The sequence below is a fragment of the Microcebus murinus genome, chromosome 17 (genome assembly GCF_040939455.1).
Source record: "Microcebus murinus isolate Inina chromosome 17, M.murinus_Inina_mat1.0, whole genome shotgun sequence".
Lineage (NCBI taxonomy): Eukaryota > Metazoa > Chordata > Mammalia > Primates > Cheirogaleidae > Microcebus > Microcebus murinus.
This window is the reverse complement of record NC_134120.1, coordinates 49,383,473-49,409,931: the sequence shown is the minus strand read 5'-3', so window position 1 is coordinate 49,409,931 and position 26,459 is coordinate 49,383,473. Positions and strand designations below refer to the sequence as shown.

The 26,459-nt window shown below is 37.8% G+C and overlaps 1 protein-coding gene across 4 annotated transcripts in view; it reads left to right on the top strand.

Annotated features, from left to right (window-relative positions):
• MYOM1 (myomesin 1) overlaps window positions 1–26,459 on the top strand; it is a 153,673-nt gene that overhangs the window by 112,713 nt on the left and 14,501 nt on the right. For all 4 annotated transcript variants that reach the window (XM_012746091.3, XM_075993618.1, XM_075993620.1 and 1 more), the window contains 10 exons: window positions 72–186; window positions 12,115–12,271; window positions 13,842–13,948; window positions 14,068–14,112; window positions 19,464–19,600; window positions 20,705–20,849; window positions 21,600–21,659; window positions 21,955–22,022; window positions 25,585–25,698; window positions 26,359–26,446. In XM_012746091.3, the coding sequence (XP_012601545.2) occupies window positions 72–186; window positions 12,115–12,271; window positions 13,842–13,948; window positions 14,068–14,112; window positions 19,464–19,600; window positions 20,705–20,849; window positions 21,600–21,659; window positions 21,955–22,022; window positions 25,585–25,698; window positions 26,359–26,446 (1,036 nt within the window). The remainder of the gene's footprint in view (window positions 1–71; window positions 187–12,114; window positions 12,272–13,841; window positions 13,949–14,067; window positions 14,113–19,463; window positions 19,601–20,704; window positions 20,850–21,599; window positions 21,660–21,954; window positions 22,023–25,584; window positions 25,699–26,358; window positions 26,447–26,459) is intronic.

Below are 26,459 nucleotides of genomic sequence, written 5' to 3'. Positions count from 1 at the left end.
TGTTACAGAGGAAGGGCACATCTGTTTAAATGACATAAATTGCCCATTGCTTCTACACCTGCTTCTTTCAGGTGCGAGGTCTGAAGGAGAGTGTCAGCTACGTGTTCCGCGTCCGAGCCATAAACCAGGCAGGAGTCGGGAAGCCATCTGACCTCGCTGGCCCTGTTGTGGCAGAGACCCATCCAGGTGGGCTTTTACTTTTTCATTAAAATTAATCTCTTCTGTGTAAGATACAAAAATAATGTTCAACCTAACTTTCTGTACTTTTCCTAATTTTCAAAATCATCAACATGTGCTATCCAAATATAATTGATAAGTAATGACCTTAGGACATGACAATCGCTGATCTCATCATAGGACAGGGATGAGCCAGGTCTGAGTGGTCCGGGGGTTATTCTGATTCATACCTAAAAACAGGGACGTTCTTCATCAAGTTATGCTTCCTGGACCAACTATTCTAAGAATACATTCCTGGGACATCGTTGCTTTTCTCTCTCTTTTTTTTTTTTTACTTTTTTATACAATTTTATTTTATTATTTTTTTGAGACAGAGTCTTGCTCTATTTCCTGGGTAGAATGCAGTGGCATCATCATAGCTCACAGCAACCTCAAACTCCTGGGCTCAGATAATTCTCTTACCTCAGCTTCCTGAGTAGCTGAGACTACAGGTGTGCACTACAATGTTCAATTAATTTTTCTATTTTTAGTAGAGATGGGGTCTTGCTCTTGCTCAGGCTCGTCTTGAACTCCTGAGCTCAAGTGATCCTCCTGCTTCAGCCTCCCAGAGTGCTAGGATTATAGATGTGAGCCACTGCACCCAGCCACATTCCTGGGACATTGTTTCTATTATGGCTTAGGCATTAATTAAATGTCACAAGAATATTTTCCCAATCATAGGCAGAGCTGGAACAGCTCAGTTTGCAGGCACAATCCTTAAACAAAAGTAGGATTTATGTAATTATAGCTATTACCTCAAACCAGAGGTCAGCAAACTTTTTTCTGTGAAGGGCCAGATAGTAAATATTTTTAACTCTATGGCCATTTGGCCTCTGTCACAACTTCTCAACTCTGCTATGGCATGAAAGAAGCCATAAAGGACACATAAACTAATGAGCATGGTTGTGTTTTAATAAAACTATCATGTATATTATATGCATTATATAATATGAGGCCTTATACACATTATAAAAGCTCAATTTTGTATAATTACCCCATGTCTTGAAATATTAAATCTTCTTTTGATTTTTGTCAACTGTTTAAAAATGTAAAATCCATTCTTAGCCTGTGGACCATACAAAAAGAGGCAATGGGCCAGCATTAGCCCACAGACCACAGTTTGCTGACCCCTGGGTTAAACCAACAGCTCCCAGATGAATAGTCCATAGAGTTGAGGCAGCCCTCGCTTCCCAACTGCAAGAGAAGCCACGATTGGGCCAGAGAAGACAGTCTTTTCCTTTATTATGAGAACAAAGTTTATAGTGTTCATTGCCCAAATAGTTTCACATCATTACATAATAATTTCTTTTATCATTTAACCTGTATCATTTTTCAAAGTTATTATATATTTCAGTTCACTAAAGTTACATAAAACAGTGGAAATGAAAGAGGATAAAAAAAATCACCCAATTATTTTAAGTTTATATTCATTCTAGTCCAAACCCTTTTGCTTTCATCTGTCCTTGTTTTCAGCCTGAAATAAACAAATAGCAGATACATAATGTAATATTTTTTTCATGATATAATATTTTTTTCCTGATAGGAAAGAAATATAAACATAAAAAACTCTGCTTTCACTATTAGTTACTTGAAAAGTATATAAAATTTACCCTTTGAGGAAATATCAGCTCCTTTCATTCTATTTCTATTTTATTTATTCATTTATTTATTTATTTATTTATTTATTTTTGAGACAGAGTCTTATTCTATCACTGAGGCTAGAGTGCCATGGTGTCAGCTTAGCCCACAGCAACCTCAAACTCCTGGGCTCCAGCAATCCTTCTGCCTCAGCCTCCCAAGTAGCTGGCACTACAGGCATGTGCCACCACACCCGACTAATTTTTGCTATTTTTAGTAGAAATGGTGTCTCACTCTGGCTCAGGCTGGTCTTGAACTCCTGACCTCAAGCAATCCTCCGGCCTCAGCCTTCCAGAGTGCTAGGATTACAGGTATGAGCCACCACACCTGGCTCATTCTATTTCTTTATAAACTGTTTTCAGCTACTCCTATAACTACTCTCTAGACATGGGTCCAACTAAAGTGACCTTCTTAAGCAAAAGTGTGGTAAGTATCTGGAGAGAGTACTACACTTCATTTAGGGAATCTTTGCAAAATTTCATGAGAAAATAGAAAAATGCTAGGAACGTATACAGAGACAAAAAGTAACACACAAAGACACCAGAACACACATTCCTATAGAAATCAGACTCTTCAGTTGACAACTGTGTAGATATTATAGGCTCCAAAGGGGTATCCTGAGGGACCCAAGTACAGAATCTATAATATCCTCCTAAGAATAACATTTAGATTGCTACACAAACAAACTCTTAATCTAGGCATGGGTAAATCAAAAGCACCCTCTAAGCCATGGATTCCAAATCTGATTGACTGAAGAAAGCCTAAATCAATTTCTTGTTTTCTCATCTATAGCTTCAGAATGGCAGATGGCCAGACTTGACAATAACAGAACCATCATTAGGGAAATTTTGCCACCAGAAAAGGATCTGCTGGCGACCTCCTAGGTGAGAGTTTTGTTTCACTGACTTGGAATAAGGCACCACAAGTCATTTTTGTGGCTATTCCATTCCCAGAATATAACTATAAACCACACAGCAGCAGACATTGGCATACTGCGGAGCATCTTATTAACCCATTCGTGAACCACTCCCTGAGGGCCTAGGAAAGAATCCTGGGAGGTCAAAATGCTTCCCTATGAAGGACCAAATCTCGGTAACATTTGAACTTGTGTTCTGCAACAGGCACCTTCGTTCTTGCCACATGTATTTCTTAAGCTCAGGATGCCGGGTGCCAATTGAGCCCTGAAAGTAGAGTAATATGATAGCATCCCTGCATGCTGGGCTTACAGTCTAGTTGAAAAGCCAGAGTTTGCAGCATGAGATGATAATAGCTAGGATAGATGTTCGTAAAATATTCCCCATAGCTCAACAGGCTATAAACTAGGCATCAAGATTTTATAAGTCCCTATAAAAACTTCTACGTAGTCTAAAATTGTATTTATTCATGGCCAGGCATGGTGGTTCATGTGCTAGGGCCTGTAATCCTAGCACCCTGGGAGGCTGAGGCGGGAGGATCGTTTGAACTCAGGAGTTCGAGACCAGCCTGAGCAAGAGCAAGACCCTGTCTCTACTAAAAAAAATAGAAAGAAATTAGCTGGACAACTAAAAAATATATATGTATAGAAAAAATTAGCCAGGCATTAGTGGTGCGTGACTGTAGTCCCAGCTACTTGGGAAGCTGAGGCAGAAGGATTGCTTGAGCCCAGGAGTTTGAGGTTGCTATAAGCTAGGCTGTTGCCCTGGCACTTTAGCCCGGGCAACAGAGTGAGACTCTGTCTCAAAAAAAAAAAAAAAAAAAAAAAAAAAAGATTTGGGATGTGAAACTTGGATTGCTGTTTCAGAATAACAACTTCTTTGGGGATGCATTATTAAAATTTCTGATACAAAATAAAGCTTATCATGTAACAGCAAACCACAAGTACATCTAACACGATACCTTAAGTGTAATTTGAATTCTAGTTAAAAGTTAACCCAATCCACCAGGGTTGCTAGGATCATTGGTGTCCCTTTGAAGTCAAAGAATGTGCAAGTAGATATAGCCCAGCCACTGCTACAAAGTTTAACTGTGCTGCTAATGAGGATCTAGATAATTGTCTAGATGTGTTGTGCTTTACCAAGAAATTCATTAGCTAAAGAAGCCTATAAAAAGAATAGGCTGAAAGTATTTAATACAGATTTGTTGGTACATAAAAGGACATTCTCTTCTTGATATTTGGTATTTTAAAAACAGTATCTGTGGTTGATTGTATCAGGCCTCGGGTGGAAGGTGGAGGCCAGGTGAGATCAGATGGAAGACAAGCGAGAGGCCTGCCAAGGCGTGGCAGGTGATCTGGAGGGTAAGAAATAGCTGGTGGCACAGGCTGCAGGTATTCTTCCCAGGTGATGAGCTGGAGAACCCCAACACCTGTCAGAGTTCCAAGCAGGAAGTGGGTTATAGGAAGTAAAGACTTGCTCATGAGTAGCAAGGCAGGTTAGGAGAATGCAGTACCAGAAGGAACCATGAGTCAGGAATGAGTGAGCAACCTCCTAACCAAGGGGATGGGGAACTTGTGGCCTTAGGGCCATATGTGGTCTTCTGGATTCTTGAGTGCCACCTTTTGACTGAATCCAAATTTTACAGAACAAATCTTTTAATAAAGGGATTTGTTCTGTGAAGTTTGCATTGGGTCGAGGGGCTGCATTTGGGGGATCTGGAGGGCCACACGTGGCCTTAAGGCTGCAGGTTCCCCACTAGGCTGACTTTGAAAGGTAAGTTCAACTGGCTGATTTAGAAAACTGCACTTGTATTTGCTTACTAACTGATCTCTTTCACCCACTAGGACAGTAGTTCTCAACCTTGGCTGTACATTAGAATCATGCCAGGAACTTTTTAAAAATATTAATACTAAATGCTGATATCCAGACTCTACTCCAGACCAATTAAACCACAATTTCTAGGGCTGCTAGGCTGATGATGATAAATAAGGCATTCTCAAAAAAAAAAAAAAAAAAAAAAAAAGGAATCTCTAGGGCTGCACTGCAGGTCACAAGTATATTATTGTTTGTTTGTTTAGCTCCTTTGAAGTAATTGCAGTGTGAAAGCACACTTGAGAACAGTTTATTAGACTGTGGGCTCCTTCAGAATAGGAACTTTGTCTTTTCTGTATTTATGCTGTGAGCCTAGCAAAGTACCATGTATACAGTAGTTAATCTATTAAGTGAAAAAATAATGAATGACTACCATGTTTTGGCCAGTAAGTATGATTCTGTTTTGTAGCCTCAGTGTGTGCACTTAACCCTAGGCACCTAATAATGCATCCCCTGGTTATAAAGGGCAAAGTAAGAAAGAATTGTCCAGTGGGGGGGCTTCAGTGTGGCCACCAGGGTGGCCCCAGGTCAGCCAGCAGTCCTCATCTGAAACACGGGGAAACTCAGTATTACATGTGACTGATTACATTAATTCACTTCTGTCTGCGTCTATTCTGCTTCACTCTCCAGTTTTTTTTGTTTGTTTGTTTTGTTTTTTGTTTTTTTATTTCGGCATATTATGGGGGTACAGATTTTAAGGTTTCAATAAATACCCATTTCCCCCCCTCCCCCCAAAAGTCTGAGTCTCCATCATGACCACCCCCCAGATGGTGCACATCTCACTCATTATGTATGTATATACCTACCCCCGCCCCCCACTCTCCAGTTTTTAAAACAACACACACACACACCATGGAGAAGGATAAATATCTAAAGCTTATAAAAGTGATATATTCATGATGATTCAAAAGACCTTAAACTATGTGAGAAAGAATTCTCATGTCAGATCATTAAATGTATGGGAAGGCGAAGAGTTTACTGTGATTGTATTTCAATACATTTTAAATTTTATCTATTTATTTCATCATTTTTTTAGAAGGGAGAAAAAGTAGAATGGAGTGAGTTAATTTCCAAATAGCTCATTTTAGCCCTGGGCTACCCTAACCCCTTTACATAGGGGAGGTTCCTTGTAGTCTGGGGCACCATTAAAATGTCATCTATGTAATCAGATATCTCTGTGTCCATATTAAAGATTCGTTTAGGGTTGAGGAGCTGACTAGAGACATTCTTCTTAAATCCTTTTCAGGCAAAAACAAAAACAACTCTTTCATTTGCTATACAGGAATCTCCTGAAATCTTAACTGAAATCTTCATGTTTTTGAACAGACTTAAAGGTCGTTTTTGAGAAAAATCTAACTCATGCCAAATTTTGGTCCAATTTTCCAGCCCAACTTTGTGGGAAAATGAGATGGCCTTTCATCTGGATGAGAATAACCACATGAATTCTTTTGTTAATACTTTGATAGCAGAACATCAAACTTGCTTCCTGACCATAATTATCTGAGCCATTTTCATCACACATTAATCAACTTTAGAGAATGTGTTTTTTCAGCATTTATCAGAGGTCAATCATGAATTAATTAACAGTAGTTCAGCTCTTGGCAAAAGCTTAGTTAAGTTGTGGCACATTCTAAAAAGAAAATTTGAGGATGTTGTAGCTAGACCTTCCTCTCAGGCTTTCTCTGTGACATAGTACCCAAGGGGCTGTCCTGTAGGTTAGCCTGGGGAATGTTAGAAATGCTGTCTTGATTTATAGGTTAATACATTGGTCTTGGTTTTGCTAGAGCATCTACAAAAAGAATCATCCATTTGAATATCATGTATCTTTTGTAAAATTGCAATAGAATATTTTGCCTACCATGTGTCTGGGACCCCTTTAAAAAATTACACTATTAATTCCTTTTAGATTTTAATATGTAAAAAAATGGTTCTCCAGATTAACATGTGTAACTCCTCTTATTATATAAATAGAAATCTACAATCCTACATGTTCTTCCTTTTCAGATGCAAGAAAACTCTGAGCTCATTTTTACTTGTTTTTCCTACTCTTAAATTTTCCATGAGATATCTTTTTTGTTTTAAACTTCTGCTTCCTCACGTTTATTTCTTGTTGTCCCAAGTAATTTCTTTAAAATTTTTCCCCCAAACATCTTTTTTCCCTATTCATTAACCCAGGATAAAGGAAGAGTCTATGGTTTTTCCAAAGTCAATGTCAATTTTATTTCCCATTACAGATAACTTGGTCTACTAAGTCACTCTTAAAAATGCCTTGGCCAGGCGTGGTGTCTCACACTTGTAATCCTAGCACTCAGGGAAGCCAAGGTGGGAGGAACACTTGAGGTCAGGAGTTCGAGACCAGCCTGAGCAAGAGCGAGACCCCATCTCTACTAAAAAAAAAAAAAAAAAAAAAGAAAGAAATTAGCTGGACAACTAAAAATATATAGAGAAAAAATTAGCTGGGCATGGTGGCTCATGCCTGTAGTCCCAGCTACTTGGGAGGCTGAGGCAGGATTGCTTGAGCCCAGGAGTTTGAGGTTGTTATGAGCTAGGCTGACGTCATGGCACTCTAGCCCAGGCAACACAGAGAAACTCTGTCTCAAAAAAATAAAAAAATTAAATTAAATAAATAAAATTAAATTTAAAAAATGCCTTTATTCAAAGAACTATGTTAACAAATTAATTAAAACCAAACAGTAACAGAAGGCTTTGAACTTGAAAAGCTATCTTGAAAGGGTATGATAGCATCAGCATTGTAATTCATGTGACAAATAGGAAAGGAACTATAACTTGTTGCATTCATCATTTTGAAATAATAACTTTATCTTATGTTCACACAATGACATGATTTCAAAAGCATTCTTTCTTTGCAATATTTAGTTATTTGACTAAACATTTTCTAATGAGAATTGTGATGGAACTCCAGAAATATGCTTAACTAACTAGTATTTGAAATATTTTCAGTGAATTTGGTATTTCAGAAGTGTGAGATTATGATTACTTTTAGAATGATACTTTCAGTTAGTTGACAGCATCATCGATTTGTCAGGGAGGAGATTAAGCTTCAAATTCTGAGTATAAAATTAAGTAGGAAACCTAGTGCCACTAGAATATTTTCTTTGTTGGTACTTGAACTTCCTCTCACCTATTTATCAAAGCATTGTTGTTAAACTTTAGCTTTAATACGACAAGTTCCAATACAATAAATGTTACAATTTTAAATTGCCATTTTTCTTTTAAAGCTGTTTTTTCAATCTCGTCCCTGGAACATGTAAATATATATAGAAAATATGACCTGTCTTTGTAGAATTTAAGCCTGTTCTCAATAAACTAAACAACCAGTGCAACATTTTGAAAAATGAAAATCCAATCAAACACTTATCTTAATGAGTTTTGATTTTTAAATCTTAAGTGCCAAATGTAGTTTTAACTGTTCTTTATTTGTCCCTTTTAACATTCATTATTCAAATAAATCAACCAGTAGCACCCATTATAGCCACAATTATGTGTGCATAAGTTGAAGAAATATTCATGCCTCTCTTTTCTATACCCTACAGATGTTACAGATATGCTGATTTGACATGATTAATCAAGGAAAGCTTCACAGATAAGGAGCACTCTCTTAGATACTAGATGACATTACAAATAATCCTTACCTCTTACTTCGTCTCCCTGAACAATTACTTAATTTTAAATTACAAATTCTAATCCAAGACCTGGAAAAATTATCACATCCTTTTCTAAAAGTATAAATTATCACATTTCTTATGTTACAACTCAGCTGTAAAGTAATGATACATGACTCATAGGTTGAGGTGGAGATACATATATTGCTTGGGACCTAAAAATAACATCTTTTACAAAAACAAGGAAAACAACATCTTTTGTTTTACTTTATATTTTCACTAAAGATCTCCAAGTGCTCTACAAAGATTAATTTTCCAGAATAGAGTCCCCTCATTTTCCTCGGGGAATTGGTTTCAGAACTCCCTGAAGGTACCCAAATCCATGGATGCTCAAGTCCCTTATACATGGTGTAGTATTTACATAGTCTTCTTCCTCCTGTATACTTTTTTTTCCTTGAGACAGAGTCTTGCTCTGTTGCCCAGGCTAGAGTTCCGTGGCGTCAGCCCAACTCACAGCAACTTCACACTCCTGGACTCAAGCAATCCTCCTGCCTCAGCCTCTGGGTAGCTGGGACTACAGGCACACACCACCACGCCTGGCTAATTTCTCTATTTTTGTAGAGACAGGGTCTCATTCTTGCTCAGAGCAGACTGGTCTTGAACTCCTGACTTCAAGTGATCCTCTAGGCTCAGCCTCCCAGAGTGCTAGGGTTATAGGTGTGAGCCACCGCACCCAGCCCCTCCTGTATACTGTAAATCAAATCTAGATTACTTACAATACCTAATATATTGTCAATGCTATGTAAATAATTGTTATACTGTATTGGTTTTTTATTTGTATGATTTTTTATTGTTGTATCATTATTTTTTATTTTTTAAATATTTCCGGGGTTAGTTGAATCCATGGATTTGGAACCTGCAGATACAAAGGGCCAGCAGTACTTCAATGATTCAGCTCTATAGTATTCTCTCAGTAATTGAGGCAATTGAGACAGCAACTAAGCAGGATTTTCCTATTTTCCAAGTCACATGGGTTTGGGCTTAAATTTGACCACTCAAAAACCTGAACAAATTATTGTTTTAGATACCGAGTTGTTCCATTGACCTGAGAGTTTACTGCTAAAGCATCAATACTTTAAAATTTCATTTTAAGATTCTTCGCTGAAAATTCTTTTAAAACAGATTACACAGTTCAGTAAGTGCTTTTCAATCTTCTTGGATGCAGCATACTGAATCTTATTTACCTTTTTCTATGCCTCAGAGCCCTAAGTATCAACCTTATTTATTATTGTTTCAATATAGCAATATCATTATGGGGTGAGGAGCTATTTATCCCTATACTAAATAATGTCTTTCAGCCTACTTTTTTGTTTTTCTGCCTCTTCTCTTGCTGTCATTTTCCTTCTTCTCAGTGTGTCTGCTGATAGTAGCTTCTTCTATCTCTTTTTTTAGTTGAATCTACTGAGGGAAATCAACCAACTAGGCTTGTCTCGAGCGAAGTATAAATAGATTCCAAGTGGTGGTCTGTGGAATTCTCCAGTGAGTGTGCAGGATACTAGTGTGTGCACTTTGTCATATCCGTACTGGCTCTTAGGGATTATTTTCCTTGCTTCATGGTTTGGGGCAAGGTTCCAAATGGGTGAGGTGTTATAGTACAAAGGTTAGCTACAGAATTGAGAGAAAGGTGAAACTAATTAAATTGTCCGTATTCTTTCAGTTTCATGGCTCTTCTGTTCACAGAAAAGTCAAATCTTTCACTTTAGTAAAATCAAGATTCCTAACCTAAGCAATATTTTTCTGTTGTAGCCTTAAGCATACCTCTAATATAACAAACAGCAAGCATATGGATAATGCACTTCCTTTTAAAAAAGGATTACAGATAAGATAATGAATGATTAATAGAGCAATCTGTCGTGCTTCCAAAATAGGTATTATGCAAAAAGTAAAATTCCATCACTCCATCCATTCTCTCTTGACTTGGCCCTGCAAACTGTATATTGTAACATTGCCTAAACCTCACCACTTTTCAGTGTTAGTCTTTTCTTAAGTTTTAATAAGAGCATTTGTTCAATATTTATTATACTACAATGAAGTGTAAAGATTAGTCATATGTTATCAGTAACAAATAAAACATGCTCTGCAACTTCCAATGGGGAAGACATAATCCTTTAAAAGTAACATATGGTGGACATTTCATTTAAGGAACAGTTAAGCCTTTAATTGATCATTATTTCAGTTTATCTATGTAGGCAAATATAAAAATACCCCATATTTGTTTGTTTAAAAAACCAATTTTTTTTTTAAAGACAGAGTTTGGTTATGTCGCACTGGGTATTGTACAGTGGCATCATCATAGTTCACAGCAACCTCAAACTCCTGGGCTCAGGCGATCCTCCTGCCTCAGCCTCTGAAGTAGCTGGGACTACAGGCATGAGCCACCACACCTGATTAATTTTTATATTTTTAGTGGAGACTGGGTCTTGCTTTTGCCCAGGCTGGTCTCAAACTTCTGAGCTCAAGCAATTCTCCCACCTTGGCCTCCCAGAATGCTAGGATTACAGGCCTGAGCCACCATGCCTGGCAAAAAAAAAAGAATGTTTAAAATTCTTTTGTAACTAGTCTTCTCTAAGCTTTACATGTACTGGCAATAACTTTCTGGAGGTTTATAGTTGAAGCACACACTGCCATCAGTAAGAACACAAGTCAGATCAACTGTCAGGCTCAGGAACCAAGATCCTTCTGCCAGTAACTGTTTGGTCACTGGTTTCCTCTTGGCCTTCTCCTGGGAGGCCTTTTGCAATTTTTTCTCCACTGATAAGTTTTTATTGGACAGTAGGTCAGAATGTTAGCCTCTTATGATACAACTGAGAGAGAAAACATTCAATCCCTTGGGAAGTATCTACTGGAAGATTTTTTTATGCTTTTTTAAAAACAAAACTGTACCTTTCTTAGATTAAAAATAATATATTTTCCTAATGTACTGAAACAAACCAAGTTTAGACTGGCAAATGAATGAGTATAAATTTGAGTAAAGCATTTAAACTGGATTTAGGCATAGATATGAACATTTAATATGCTATCCAAACTCTCTTTGAGTTGATATATTAGTTGCAGTTGCAATTTATTATAACTCTCTAAAATAACCCAAAACCGTAACTCAATTGTATTCTTTTAAAATCCAAAAGCCAATCTTTTTGAAGCAGCTAAATCTCTTGAAACTCATTTCCATTTAAATTTACTCAATAATAGTCATTTCTAAGTTGCTATCATTCTAATCTAGAGGGGCATCTTCAAATCGATTTTGATCAGCAGAGCAAGTTTCCATGTATTTCTCCATTGTTAAGTGACTTATAAACTTTGAGCATGTGAATGTAGGCAAGTCTTAGTCTCTCTACTTTCTCTTGTTTAATACCCTTTGGTTTCTATATCTCTATCCTTTCCTGATGACTGATTGACTGTGGCTGTTATTGAAGGAAAAGTCATAAATTATGGCCTGATATGGATCATTTGACTTTCCCTTTTTTCAAGGCTGACTTGTCCCCTTGTCCCCTGTTACAACCAATCTGCTCCCATAACTGTACCATCAGTCATATCAACCAATTTTTCTTCAGCCCTGGAAAAGCAATACCATCCATGGTGTTGAAATGTGGCATATTCATTTAATTCCATATTATAGTATAGAAGTTGAATTGTAGAGGCAGGACTGTCTTTCTACAGTGAGCGTTTGGGGTTTTTTCCCTTGCCATGCTTAAGCCCTGCTTTAAGGCTAAAATGAAGGATCTCAAGGTAACAAATTCTTACTTGGCTGATTTTTACCACAAAATATCAGTGCCTTCTTTTTGATCTTCTAGGAACCAAAGAAGTTGTTGTACACGTGGATGATGATGGAGTCATTTCATTGAATTTCGAATGTGATCAAATGTCTCCAAAGTCCGAATTCATTTGGTCCAAAGATTATGTGTCCACTGAGGACTCTACTCGACTAGAAGTTGACAGCAAAGGCAACAAGTAAGGACTATTTCAATCATAATAATGAGTTTCCTTTTCACTGTCAGAGCATGAGGTGAGCTCTTTGAATCCCATTTAAATTACTTGGAATAAGAAGTTGAAGTCACAAATATTTTGTATCTGGTATTGTAAAAAATCATAACCAACTTAAACCTTAAAAATAATAATCCTTATAAAGTACTTTTCCCATTATTCCATTTAAAGTGCTTTCTCAAATATTATCTCATTTATGATGTTAGAAAAGCTTAATTGACATTAAAGTCAGCTTTAAAGATGATTCTCATCTATGAAATTTTGAAATCTTAACATAGGGATGAGGAAGTTTATGGGGGACTAGGAAGAACTTGCTACTTGCTGATGCAAGTTATGATAAGTTAGAAGGCCTAAGTATAATCTCTTCTGCTTTTTTCATCGTCACTTATGAGTGATACAATAGTACACTGAAAGGAAATCTTTATTTCCTTTCAGTGGACACACAGGATAGATAAGTTCTAGGCCAGGCTCTACCAGGAGCTGGCTATATGACCTTAGACACCTATTTAACTTCCATGGACTTCAGATTTCTTTTTCTGTAAAATTTAGGAGGGAGAGACTTTATAATCTATCACTTCCTTTCAGCTCCAAATTTTTGACTTTTCTTTTTACTTTGCCTTATAGCAAAAGTTTATTGAGCTTTATATTTTCATAGTGTCAACCATTTTGGATTATATTTGATAAAACAAAGTATTTTTTCCTATTACAATGAAGCCCAATATATCTCAGAAATTAAAAATAAAAGCAATTTTGTTGGAGAATGGCAAGGAAATACTGAATATAATTAAAAGACATTTTTATGTCACTACGCTGTAAAGTTCTTGAAGTAAAACATATTTGGCCCAAGAAAAGATCATCAAACTATAAATTTTTCTTCCATATTGTACACTTGACACTTAAATGTTTGGTTGCTCGTAGACACTGACTAGCAATATAACTTGCCAAAGTTAGAAAACACCATGAACTATAAACCACTGAGACATTAATTTATTATTCTACATATCATATGCCAGACAAGGTGCTGGTGCTAGAAGTACAACAGTAAACAAAGCAGATCCTGCCTGTGAAGGCACAGGGATTATACAGTGGGGAGAATACAGATGCTGTATAAGTTCACAAAAGAGAAGTGCCAAAATGACACCCTGGTTACCAGGCACTCAGAGTTAGGAGAGGCACCCGGGGTTACCAGCAGCAGGTCTCCCCGTGGTGAAAAAAATTGTAGGCTCCCCAGGAAGGGCTGATCAGCTAAATATCCTTATGCAGGATGTGCACTGATATGCAATAGTCTGAAGTTGGGGATTTGTACCAGCTCCAGTCTTGGATCACCATCACCCCCTGGAAGGCAGTCGGGAAAGCCTTCCCAGAAGAAATGACATTTAACCTGAGACACCAAGGTAGGCTTTAGTTCAGCAAGAACAGAGGAAGTACGTGTTCCAAATGAATGGAGTAGCATATGCAAGTGCCGGGAGACAGGGTGAAACACAGGTACACAGATCCCACACAGCCTTATATCTAAGAACAATATCTCGTTCTAAAGGACGAAAATAACCTTCAAAGACCTCGGGATGGATGACTTGGGCATTTACTCTTGCGATGTAACAGACACTGATGGAATAGCATCGAGCTACTTAATAGATGAGGAAGGTAAGTTTCGATTCAGTTCATTCACAAATCTAATGTTGCTTTAATTTCTCAACTATTTTTCATTATCAGGTGACTTTTGTTTTAGTAGTTTAAGGTTTGTTTTCTTTTTGTCCCTACAGAATTGAAACGTTTACTTGCTCTCAGCCAAGAACACAAGTTCCCAGGTAAGTATCCACAATACATTTGGAGATTTTAGCAATCTTACTAGGAGGCAGCTTCTGGAATAGATCAGATAGCTCTGACAAGATTAAAAGAAGAGGCTCTTGAGAACATGTAATGAAATGCACATCATTAGCTACAGATGTACTTTCTAGAAGTAATGTTCTTTCCTTTGCCATTGTTCTCCAGAGACACCAACGATATTAACATAGGAAATATATCCCACATGCCGTTACATAAAGAAGTGTCAGGCGACTTAGGTGTAACATCTAGGTAATTAAGTTCTCTACTTTTTCCCTACATATTTTGCAATCACATATCTATCTTCTGGATATATTCTTTAGGCAAACTGAACTCTTCCTAGTGAGGTTGGCACTTAATAGAAGAATCATTATAATTCTGTAAATGAAGACAATCTGAAGACAATACCTACCAATTTTAAACTCCTGGAAAATAGGGTAAAAATGCCTTGGTCAGAAAAAGAATCCCTCTGAACTGTCTACAAACCCTTCAGTAAAGCACCTTCTACATAAAAGATTAAATTCCACAGTTGACACCTAAGAGAAAAGAAAGAAGTCTGAAATGTCACTCGGAAGGTTCCACTGGCCTGATAGAATCTCTTGTTGTTAGTACTCATTGGCTAAAGTCATGAAACATCCAGAAAATTACACCCCAGAGTTTGAGAGAAACAAATAGAAAGTGATAGCATACACTCATTTTTTTAAAAATAAGGTATTTTAAATAATTTTAATATTTATTGTATAACTCCTTTACTAATTCAGAAGTTTCAAGAATCCAGAAAACTATATCCCAAACTATGGGTGAAACTTTACATATTTGTATATGCACATTTTTCTAGGAAGATACTCAGCTTTCACTAAATTCTCAATGGAGGCTGTGATTAAAACAAACACACACTGCTCTAGAACCAATGACCTACCTTCTCTTCCATGTGCAAGGAAGGACTTGTTTGATGGCTGAGTGCTGGTGACTGTTGGCCTCAGCTGTAATGTTCTCAAAGCTGACTTTGTTCAGCAAAGCAGCAGAGTGGAGTGCCCCTCACGTGTGGCTATAAGATGCAGATTTCTAAATTCTAAGGGAGAGCCTGCCACATGGCATTTGGCAAGCTTATTCACCATAAAACTGGAAAAGTAATATCATGAATGAAATTTTAAAGTTAATTCTAGAAAATTGTATGGAAGGTAGAGGTTTGGCCTTGACTCTCTTTGTTCTGTATTTTGACTCACTCTGTGAACCTGAGCAGCTTACTTTCATTCCCTATGCCTTGGTTTCTCTTCCAGGAGTGGCTGTCATAATAGTTTATAGCACCTATCACATAGAGATGCTGTAAGAAATAATAAATATGGTATTGGTTGATCTATGAACTCTCCAGGAAAAATATAACATGGATGGAAACAGAACAGTGATTCTAGAACCCAATGCTCAGAGCAGAAGTAATTCCAGGTCACGTAGGATGGTCACACTGTGTAATCTCAAACATTGGTAGACATGAGGAGAAACAGCAGCATCTACTGTAAACTCAGCTGGACAATAAACATTGATTAAGTGTCTAGGCAACAATTGATCCAAACAACATTTACTTTTAGCTTAAAGGATGGAAAGAAAGAGTGGGGTGTCACTGTTGGGCTAGAGCCACCTAGGCCTCCCTGGAGTTCAATGATCATATGGACTTGGAGATAGAATTAATTAAGGCAGTGGACATTGCCTGATATCACTATCAGGCAATTCTGAGATATTTTATTTATTCTGAGATATTTATTCTGAGATATTTTATTTAGCATAAGCCTCAGGACTCTGATTGTTGGTGCCAAGAGAGAAGGTGGAACCTGAGGATATGTTTAAAACAACTCTGACATGCAGTATTGAATCTCCTAGCCCAAGGGAGTTCTGTTAGCCCATCAAAGCAACATTTTAAACATTATAGCTCCAGTACTTCTCTTTCCCCTAACACTAGCAGACGAGTGAGGTCATTACATTAATATTTTCAGAGATCTTGTTAGGTAGGGTTGAGAGTATGCAGGTGGCGTTAGGTAGAAATAAGGGTATGCAGGTGGCAGGCTAGACAGTTAGACATACAGGTAGCAGGACAGATGATAGGGGGATGTGGTCAAGGGCGGAAGGTCAAAACAAGAAACCACAACAATAAAAACTTAAAGCTAGGAACTTTTTCCGACCAGAAGCACGCGCAGAAGCTAAGAGCTTATGACCAAAGGTAACATTTCCCTCATTAACATAGTATTAATAAAACTCACACCCCTTAACACCATGACAGCTCTGGAATCAGCCATACAAGAACATAAAATGGGAAAGTACATGATTCTGGGAATCTCCTCCCACTTCCCTGAAAAACTGTAAGTTTTCCACCCCCAGATTAACATATTATTAGGAATTATCATGAAGGACAAACTCTAACCCTGAAACAAGAAACCAAAAAACCAGGACACCACCTCTGAAAAACCACACATGACAATCTGATGACTGGGTCAAAGCAGCATATCTAATTTCATAATTTATACTCACTTCCTCTTAGTAAATGTTGGCATGTTAGTAAAGTCATTTTATTGAGCTTTTTGTAAGGTTTTAAATGGTCTCATTTCTTACAGAATGTAATAAAGAGTGTGGTATTCCTTTATCCTTTGGGACAGTAAATTCTTCTATGTTAAGCTATTTTCAAAAATATTTTGAAAACCACTAAATTTATACCTTAAGCCTACAAATAACATATTTTGCTGGAGCAAATTAACTGCCAGAGAAAAGAACCTACAGAAATTTAGAGCTGAGAAAAAGAAAAAAGAAAAATGAAAAATGCATACAGCTAAAAATAGAAAATAAGCTAGTCTGTCTTGCCAGTATTGACCCTAAATTGCATTGCGGAAAGGCAGCTTATTTGAATATATATTGGTACATCAAGAATTTGAGGTATGTTTGTGGGGAGGGGGAGGGCATGCTTTGGTATTGTCAACATCTTGCACACTAGCTCTTCCTCTGTACACATTTGTTATTATCCCACTTGTCCACATACACTGTGTGCAGATATACTCAAGGACATATACATAAATATAGATGTGTTGGTATGTTCTCTTAGTTGTCAATATATTACATTCTAAAATTGGTGGTTGCAGGGTATTGTTGAAGCAACTGGAGGAGGAAAGAGATACCAAAATTTTAATAGCCAACATCAATAAAGCAATTATAATAAGCCAGGCTTTTTATAGGATATTTAAACAGAATATATCATTTAAACTCCACAATGACCTTAAAGGGTCAGTACTGTTATGACTTACCCAGCTGGTTAAACCTAGGTGTGACTTAGGAGCCTGTTCCCTTCAACCCAGGCTATCTTTCTTCATGTGCCTGCTTTGTTTGCTCTGTGCCCTCCGTGGCAATTCACGTGACCAGTGTTCCCCAGACAATGTCCTTATGACTCAGGGAGGACAGTGAACATTATGGGAGCTGGAGGCTTCCAGGAGGGCCTGCCCCTCCCCCTCCATCACCACTCCAGGCCTTTTGGGTAACTGCCTCATTCATATATAAGTTTCCCCAGAATGGGGTTTCCAGACATTTCTAAAAGAAATGTCTACGAAGACTGACTTGTAGCAACCATGAGCATCCTGTAGGGAGAAAGCTCAGCCTCTGCCCTCTGTCCACTGTCTGCTTCACTCAGACATCGCAGTCACACCGGCAACCCACCAGTGTTCAGAGTGGACACCAGGGCAAGAGCAATGAAGAGTAAAGGGGATAACCCTGGTCTCAGCTCAACTACCCAGATATGTTACAGCTCTTTACTGGGGTTCAATTTTCTCGTCAATAAAATGAGGCAAGGAAAAGGACTAACCTTCTTGAGCAGTGGTCATTATCCACAGTGACTTAATGTGTTCTGTTACTAGATTTAATCTTCTTAATAGCACATCCATGTTAGCAGGTGAGAACACACAGCTTAAGGAGGAGAGCAACTGGTCAAGGTCATGGTGTGACTCTAAAGCCCATCTTCTTCCACCATGGTACCCTCAGCAGACTCCTGAGAGGAGTCTAGCCTCCCCTCAGGCCTGAATTAGAGAGAATCTATGAATGAACTTTATAGCAAATATGGTATAATACAAAGGAAAGCATCCGTTGAAGCTTGAAAAGGGTAGTTTTAGGATAAACAGAAAGAAATAAGAATGTACATTTGACACAAGTTTGAGAAGGCTGTAATATAAAACATAGCACATGCTAAAATTTTGAGTAAATGTAAGAACAGTTTAGAGAAAGTAAAGGGTAATGGTTTCCCCTCAAGGAAGCTAAGGACTACTTAACTGTGAGAAACAGCCATGCTTTTCCACAAAGTACACCCTGGAGCCATATCTGATGCAAAACTATGGTTAGGAAAGCCTTTCTAGAGAGTATTTTCAAGTTATAAGAAACTGAAAAGCTGGTTTTGAGAGAATGCCAGCCAATTTTTAACATTTCACTGAGGCTTAAATGGCTTAAACAATATAATGAAGTCAGTGATACCATATGATTCCTTCACTTTCCATGAGAAGAAAGCCATGCTGCATTTTAATATAGGTTCTCAATAGTGACTCATGTATTTGCCTTGGAAAATTTTTGCTTGGTCTTAGAACTAAAATGAACTGATATGTCACTAGAATACATATGGTTTAAATGACCAGCTAACTCATCTTATATGTATAGGCAACATTAATTTTTTTAAAAAAATTCATTTTAAAAAACATTTAAAAGAATCTCCAAAGTGAATTAAATTGTTTGAAAAAGTCAAATTTAACTCCTTTCTAAATATTTTGAAGTAATTAAGATCTGGAACCCTTGAATGTTGGAGCTGGAAAATATCTTGGCTAATTAGGGCATTTAGTTTAATTCTACTCATTTACAGACAAGTCAAGTGAGGTGCAGTGATATGAAGTGCCCTGCCTAATATCACAGTTTGTTAGTATCAGACCTTGGACTAGACTCCAGCTCTCCTCTCGCCAGCCCAAGTCTCTTTTCATCCCAACTTGTTGTTGCTCCTAAAGAAACCTAACCAAAGCCCCAGTAGAGAGTCACAGATGTTGACTGGAGGTGCCCCTAGAGGTAAGTTCATCCTCCTCATTTTGACAGTTGAGATGACTGCGATTCTGAGAAGATGAACAACTTGCCCAAAGTGATAGTCTGGGGATCAGAGTCCAGGTCTTCTGTCCTTAATCGGAGGCTTTCCCTACAGCACTCTCCCGCCTCTGGGCTTTGCAAGGTGTATTTGCCATTTCCATTGCCTATTTTTTTACTTGTTAGAAAAATCCATATCAATGTAATTGGTTACCAATATAATTACTATGTTTTTTTTTTTTTATTTTTATAGTTGTCCCAGTTAAATCAGAGTTGGCAGTTGAAATTCTGGAGAAAGGGCAGGTCCGGTTTTGGATGCAGGCTGAGAAGCTGTCTGGCAACGCCAAAGTCAACTACATATTTAACGAAAGGGAAATTTTTGAAGGACCGGTAGGTTTTACACTTTTTAGATTTTTTTTAAAGTATCATTGTAAAGTACACTGAGGAAGCCTTATTAGGATGTAGATAAGTTGTTATGAAAACCACTGGGTAGTGGGGAGGGTAGTTTAAATCACTCTCACAAGTAAAAAATGTGAAACGAACATACGGATTGACTCTGCCATATATTATCCACACTGGGACACTTTTGAGAATGAAAGGGGGTGCTGTTAATAACTTTTCCAGGACAACAGTCATAAACCAAGACTGTCTCAGGCAAACCAAGAAGTATTGTTGCTCATGAAAACAGAGTGGACTTCCTGGACAGGCAAGGGAGCCGATAGCCTACCTGAGTCTACATCAGACTCACATCAGGAGCCCCGGCGGAGACCGATACTTTGTGTGGGGAAAAGTCCTCTGTTCCGGTGACTCAGAAAAATGCAAATATCTTTCATTGCTTTTCTGGCTAAAAATGTGATACATACTTATTGTAAAAAAACTTTAAAGACTCAGAAAGGACAGGACAGGCATAGTGGCTCTTACCTGTAATCCTAGCACTTTGGGAGGCTGAGGTAGGAGGGTCACTTGAGTCCAGGAGTTTGAGGCCAGCCTGGGCCACATAGCAAGACCCCATCTCTACAAAAAACTTAAAAATTAGCTGGGTGATGACACATGCCTGTAGTTCCAGCTACTCGAGAGGCTGAGGCAGGAGGATTGCCTGAGCCCAGGAGTTTGAGGTTGCAGTGACCTAGAATCCGGCCACTGCACTCCAGCCTGGGCAACAGAGCAAGACCCTGTCTCCAAAAAAAGGAATCTGGAAGGTAAAATGAAAATCTAAAATCAGCTTTTTGCCGACATTTTGTGACTTGGGGCAACAAAACTTTATTTAGATTTAAGAAATTAAATTTCAGACTTTCTAGTAATCAATTCAGGTCTAGGTCATATATCCCACATAATATTTCCCCTTTCCTGGATATAAGATTTTACAGAACTTGCTCAGTTGTCAAGAAATTTTATTAAAATTATGGTGTTTATTTTTGTTTCATCAGGCTTATTGTCATCAAAGTAAAATATCTACCTCACTGATTTCTCTGTCTTTTTCTTTCCACACTAAAGAAATATAAAATGCATATTGACCGAAACACTGGCATAATTGAAATGTTCATGGAAAAGCTACAGGATGATGATGAGGGAACATACACTTTTGAGCTTCATGATGGCAAAGCAACCAATCATTCTACTCTTGTTCTCATTGGAGATGGTAAGAATCCTGTGGAACATTAACTGGAGGAGTTTGATACTCCCTTCAGTCCAAACACCCTACAGCACAAAAGCAGTCGTGTGAAAGATAGTAGGAATTGTTTCTTAAATGAATTCCACTGTTCAAAATACAAATTTTAGTTAACACTTTACATAGTATTTCTTTTTATAGACATGAAAGTTAATTTAAAAGAATATCACATTTATCCCTAGCCCACAGGCAAGACTGTATTTAAATAGACTCATATATAAACAAATATTTATCACTAAAATTCTCCAGTGAGGGGGAAGTTGCAGTACAACCAAGACTGTATGTGTCTCAGAAACAAACCATGATACTGTTTTACAATGTACACTTAATTTAAATTACGTAAACTGAGAAGAAAAATAGGCAAAAGTAGTACATGCCAAATCTATTAATCATACATTATAACTAGATTGTAGTAAATCAGCTACCATAAAAACTACCAAGATTTAAAATGTAGCATTTAACAAAGCAATGGAAAGGCTGGGCAGATCTTTATATTTGCAACATCCAAACCTTTTCACTGTTTCCTAGTTTTATAACCTCTATAACAAAGTACTTAACCTTTCTAAGCCTATTTCTTCACCTATAAAGATTGAGAATGAGTAGGGTGATCACCATGTATGAGTGTTATAATAATGACTATAAATCACTTAGCTCAGTGGCTAGCATGTGCATTTATACTGCTCAACTCAATTTCATACTGCCTTATTTTTCAATTTCTAGTTTACAAAAAACTCCAGAAAGAAGCTGAATTCCAGCGGCAAGAATGGATCAGAAAACAAGGTAAAAATAGGCAGTGGGTAAAGAGAAAAACTTCAGTTTTTTTGTACACGATATTCCAAGATTACTTCCATAACAAATTAAAATGAATAATATCAATTATGTTAATAATGCCGGGTAAATAAAAATAATTGAAAATATTTATTTTTAAATCTGTAGATGTTAAAAAATTTAAAAACCAAATCTAGAATTTTTAAAATATGACTTCAAACATAAATCACCTTAGGATATAGGAATGGGCTTTGATTTTGCATTCATGATTAATAGAGCAATTGCTGATGTCATTAAAATTTTATAGGTCCGCATTTTGCTGAGTATTTGAGCTGGGAAGTGACTGGTGACTGTAATGTACTATTGAAATGCAAGGTAAGAGCTGGATAAATTTTTAATATTTGATTCAAGCAAAATAAAGATAAAATAGAATGTGGAGAAGAGGAAGATCAATTTTTCAACCCCTCCGTTTGAGCCAAAATGATACGGAACACATCCTTACTATTGAATGTTACTATAAGCATTTGTTGGTAAGAAACATTTAAAATTAAACAACATAAAAAGTTAAGAAAGCGAGATGATCATTCCTATTCACTATGCATGACCTAGTTAATAAAGACACAGACTCTTACTTAATTAGTAATCTCAGAAGACTCTCACACTGTTTTTGTTTTAAGCCAAGTCTGCATTCTAAGTGTAGGCCTATTCCAGAATCAATACGTTCACTGTGTTTTTCCTGGACCTTCTTATCTAAATTGTGAGACTGGCAGAGTACTTCTGTGTTTCTCAGCTGTGCTACTAGTTCCCAGCCATGGTGCTGCCTTGAGGGCAGAGGTTTGATAAAGAGTTGGCAACTCACAACCAATTGTCTTTATTAGGCCTTTGGAAAGATTTAGAAAAAAAAAAAATTCTGTATCACATTCTAAACTATTTTGGACCTTAGCATGTGGTGTTTAGCTGAGCAACTCATCAGAAATGTTTTGCCTGTAATCCTAGCACTCTGGGACGCCAAGGCGGGCGGATTGCTCAAGGTCAGGAGTTAGAAACCAGCCTGAGCAAGAGCGAGATCCTGTCTCTACCATAAATAGAAAGAAATTAATTAGCCAACTAATATATATAGAAAAAATTAGCTGGGCATGGTGGTGCATGCCTGTAGTCCCAGCTACTTGGGAGGCTGAGGCAGTAGGATTGCTTGAGCCCAGGAGTTTGAGGTTGCTGTGAGCTAGGCTGATGCCATGGCACTCTAGCCAGGGCAACAGACTGAGACTCTGCCTCAAAAAAAAAAAAAAAAAAAGAGAAAATAATAAAAGTAGCTCTTTGAAAAAAAAAAAAATGTTCTGGGTGAAGAACCGTCAGATGAGGTTGGAGCTTGAAGGTGGTGCTGGCCAAAGGTCACTCCAAGGCAGAAGCATGGGTGTGGTGTTTGGCAAGGCTTTGGCAATTGTCATTATAAAAGCCAGAACCCAAGTGCTCAAGTCTCCACCGGGTCTAATAAATTTAAAGAGACAGGAGTCTACCAGAAATATATACAAGAAAAAGCAATTCTAGGTTTTAGTTTCTCAGGAAATGGCAAAGCTGCTTTAAAAACTCTTCCACAGGCAGCAGCTAAAACCCTCCCCCTCTCTGTCATCATGGCTATCTTACTTTCTCCTCCAGGTGGCCCCTCCTCATAATCTGTCCCTGTCCCAGAAGCCCACGTGTCCCTCCTTCTCTGTGCTAGCTGTCTCCCTGGGAGGTGAGCTCTGGTGTCCTACACCGATGGCTTTCCTCAGGAGAATCAGTCCCTCGCCCAGATTCTGAGCACCCAAGGGGAGCCCAGAAAAAGTCATGGATTTTCACAAATTACATGTTTACACTATGGCAATGCCCGGATAGCCTTCTTCTTTCAGCTTCTCTGACAATTCTTCCTCAGGCCCCACACAGTCACCTCTGTAAGGTGACTTCTCAGCCCAGGTAGAACAAACCTTCTTCTATCCTCCCATAGCTCTTTGTTCCATTATTGTAGCAGTTCATGTAATTTTAGCAGTTCGTTATAGCTCATGGAGTATGTGCAGCTAAACGTTCAGACTCACTAGACTGTCGTGGACTCCACTTGGCACTAGTCTACTCGAGAATGTAGGGGGACGCCCAGCTTTCCTGAGAGGCAGTGCTGGGAATTCCTCTCCTGCAGGAGTCCACATGAAGAGCTGCTCCCTTTGCCACCTCAGATGAAAGGAAGCTCAGGTGCAAGGAGACAAGATCCATGTCTGGCAGGTGTGGGAGGCAGGCATCATGGCTTTGAAAAAACCCTCATGCCAAGGATCCAGTACTTCCTGTAACAACTTCCTAAGCAGAGCTTCCAGGTTCCCCACAAGGTGTGTGTCCAAATTACAAGAGATGGTGTACTACGCAAAGGCCAAAACTATGGAGTCCATTTCTAATTTCTCCCAGTCCAGATGCAGCTTTCCAATAGGGTCATTTGTGTTATATATCAATGTCACCTAGTAACGCAGTTTCTAGTAATTCAGGGGAACCAGTTTGAACGTTCATAAAGAATGATTGTATGTACTGGTTTCACTACAGCTACCAGTACTGGTTCCTATGTTCATTTATTAGCTGAAATTTTTTCACATTTTAAAACTTAAATGTTCTTGTTTACAATAAGACTTATTTTCTTCATCTGTTAGTTTTAGAGTTGTATTTCCTCTTTAGAGAATTGTATATTTCACCAGTTATTCAGGGGAGTCTCTGAGATTATTTTCTTGATATGTATGAAGTCTTTACTGTTTCATACAATTTGAATTATGCAAGAAATATATAAACATATTTTCCTTTTTTTTTTTTATAGAGACAGGGTCTCACTCTTGCTAACGCTGGTCTTGAACTCCTGAGTTCAAGCGATCCTCCTGCCTTGGCCTCCCAGAGTGCTAGGACATATTCTCCTTTGTAAAAAATTCAAACATTATAGATAAAGCTCAAAATCCCTTTAATCATATGAAGTTGTTCAGTCCATTTGAAATTTATGATATGATGTATAGATGAGGATCTAAATGAGTCCCCTCAAAATTGTTAAGCAATTCATTTATTGAACCATTCCTCCCCTCCATATATATTTGCAATGCTTCATTTATCTTTTTTTTAGTGTTTAGATATAGATTGGGACTACCCATTCTGTTCCTTTAATAAAGCCATTTGTTTTTGTGACAGCCTATATTTTAATCTAATGGGATTTGTCTTCCTTTGCCTTTGAGATTTATATTTTATATATATATATATATATATATATATATATATATATTTTTTTTTTTTTTTTTTTTTTTTTTTTTTTTTTTTGAGACAGAGTCTCACTTTGTTGCCCAGGCTAGAGTGAGTGCCGTGGCGTCAGCCTAGCTCACAGCAACCTCAATCTCCGGGGCTCAGCGATCCTACTGCCTCAGCCTCCCTAGTAGCTGGGACTACAGGCATGCGCCACCATGCCCGGCTAATTTTTTTGTATATATATTTTTAGTTGGTCAATTAATTTATTTCTATTTTTGGTAGAGACGGGGTCTCGCTCAGGCTGGTTTCGAACTCCTGACCTTGAGCAATCCGCCCGCCTCGGCCTCCCAAAGTGCTAGGATTACAGGCGTGAGCCACCACGCCCGGCCTCAGAGATTTATATTTTAAATGTGTATGTTAGCATGTATGTATTCTCTCTTTTCTACCAAATGATTTTAAAGTCAGCTTTTACTGCTGGAAGTAGAGATGCTATTGATTTAGGTTTATTCATTAGTATCCACTCTATTCTAAACTCATTTCTCCATAAAAATAGCTTTCAATTGATTTCTTTAGAAATCTGTGTCTTCTGACTCCACGATCTGTGCTTTTTCTTCTATACCTGGCTGCATTTAGAACTATTTAGTTTCATAAGAGCAAAATTTCCTTATTTCAAGAAAGGTAATTATGGTTTTTCTTGTAGGTGGCAAATATTAAGAAGGAGACTCATATTGTGTGGTACAAAGATGAGAGGGAGATATCAGTGGATGAGAAGCATGACTTTAAGGATGGTATATGTACCCTACTTATAACAGAGGTAGGTAATTATAAATGTGAAATGTAATATATTAGCTCTGTACCCTACATTCTTCCCCAAAATATAGATTAGAGTCTATATTCCTCTCATGCCCAGGGAATTTATAATGCCTTAATTCCAACTGCTATAAGAACACAAAAGCTTCTCTCTCCTTGGGATATGCATGGATTTGTCAGATATCCAACCAGTATCAGCTGAATGGTTCTGAGCTACTTTTTTTCATATATGGGCAGTTATGTGGATTCTTCTTTGTTTGTACTTAAGCCTCATGATAAATTGTTCCCTAAAAGTACAGAGACAGTCAGACACAGTATTCATTTAAGTATAGATTTTTATCTACTTTTTCTTGAAAAGAGCACAGCTTTCAGACATATGGGATCATTAGTTTTTAACAAATGATGGCAGAGTAAAAGGTAAGGACTTTAAGCCTCAAATCAGTTATAGCTTTTGAAGGTAAAAGCTTTTGAAGGTAAAAGTCAGAACTGCTAGCTGGTCAAATTATTATGGATAGCGTCTCTGAACTGTTCATCACTCACATGGCTGGATGCTTGTTCAATGTGTGTTTTGATGGCAATTCCATAAATCAAGAGCCTTAAAAATGCAGACACCATACCCTGTGGCTATGATAAACTGCAATGTGGCATATCCATTCCCCCTTAGTTTTCCAAGAAAGATGCTGGGATTTATGAAGTTATCCTGAAAGATGACCGAGGAAAAGATAAGAGCAGACTAAAGCTTGTGGATGAAGGTTAGTCCACCAA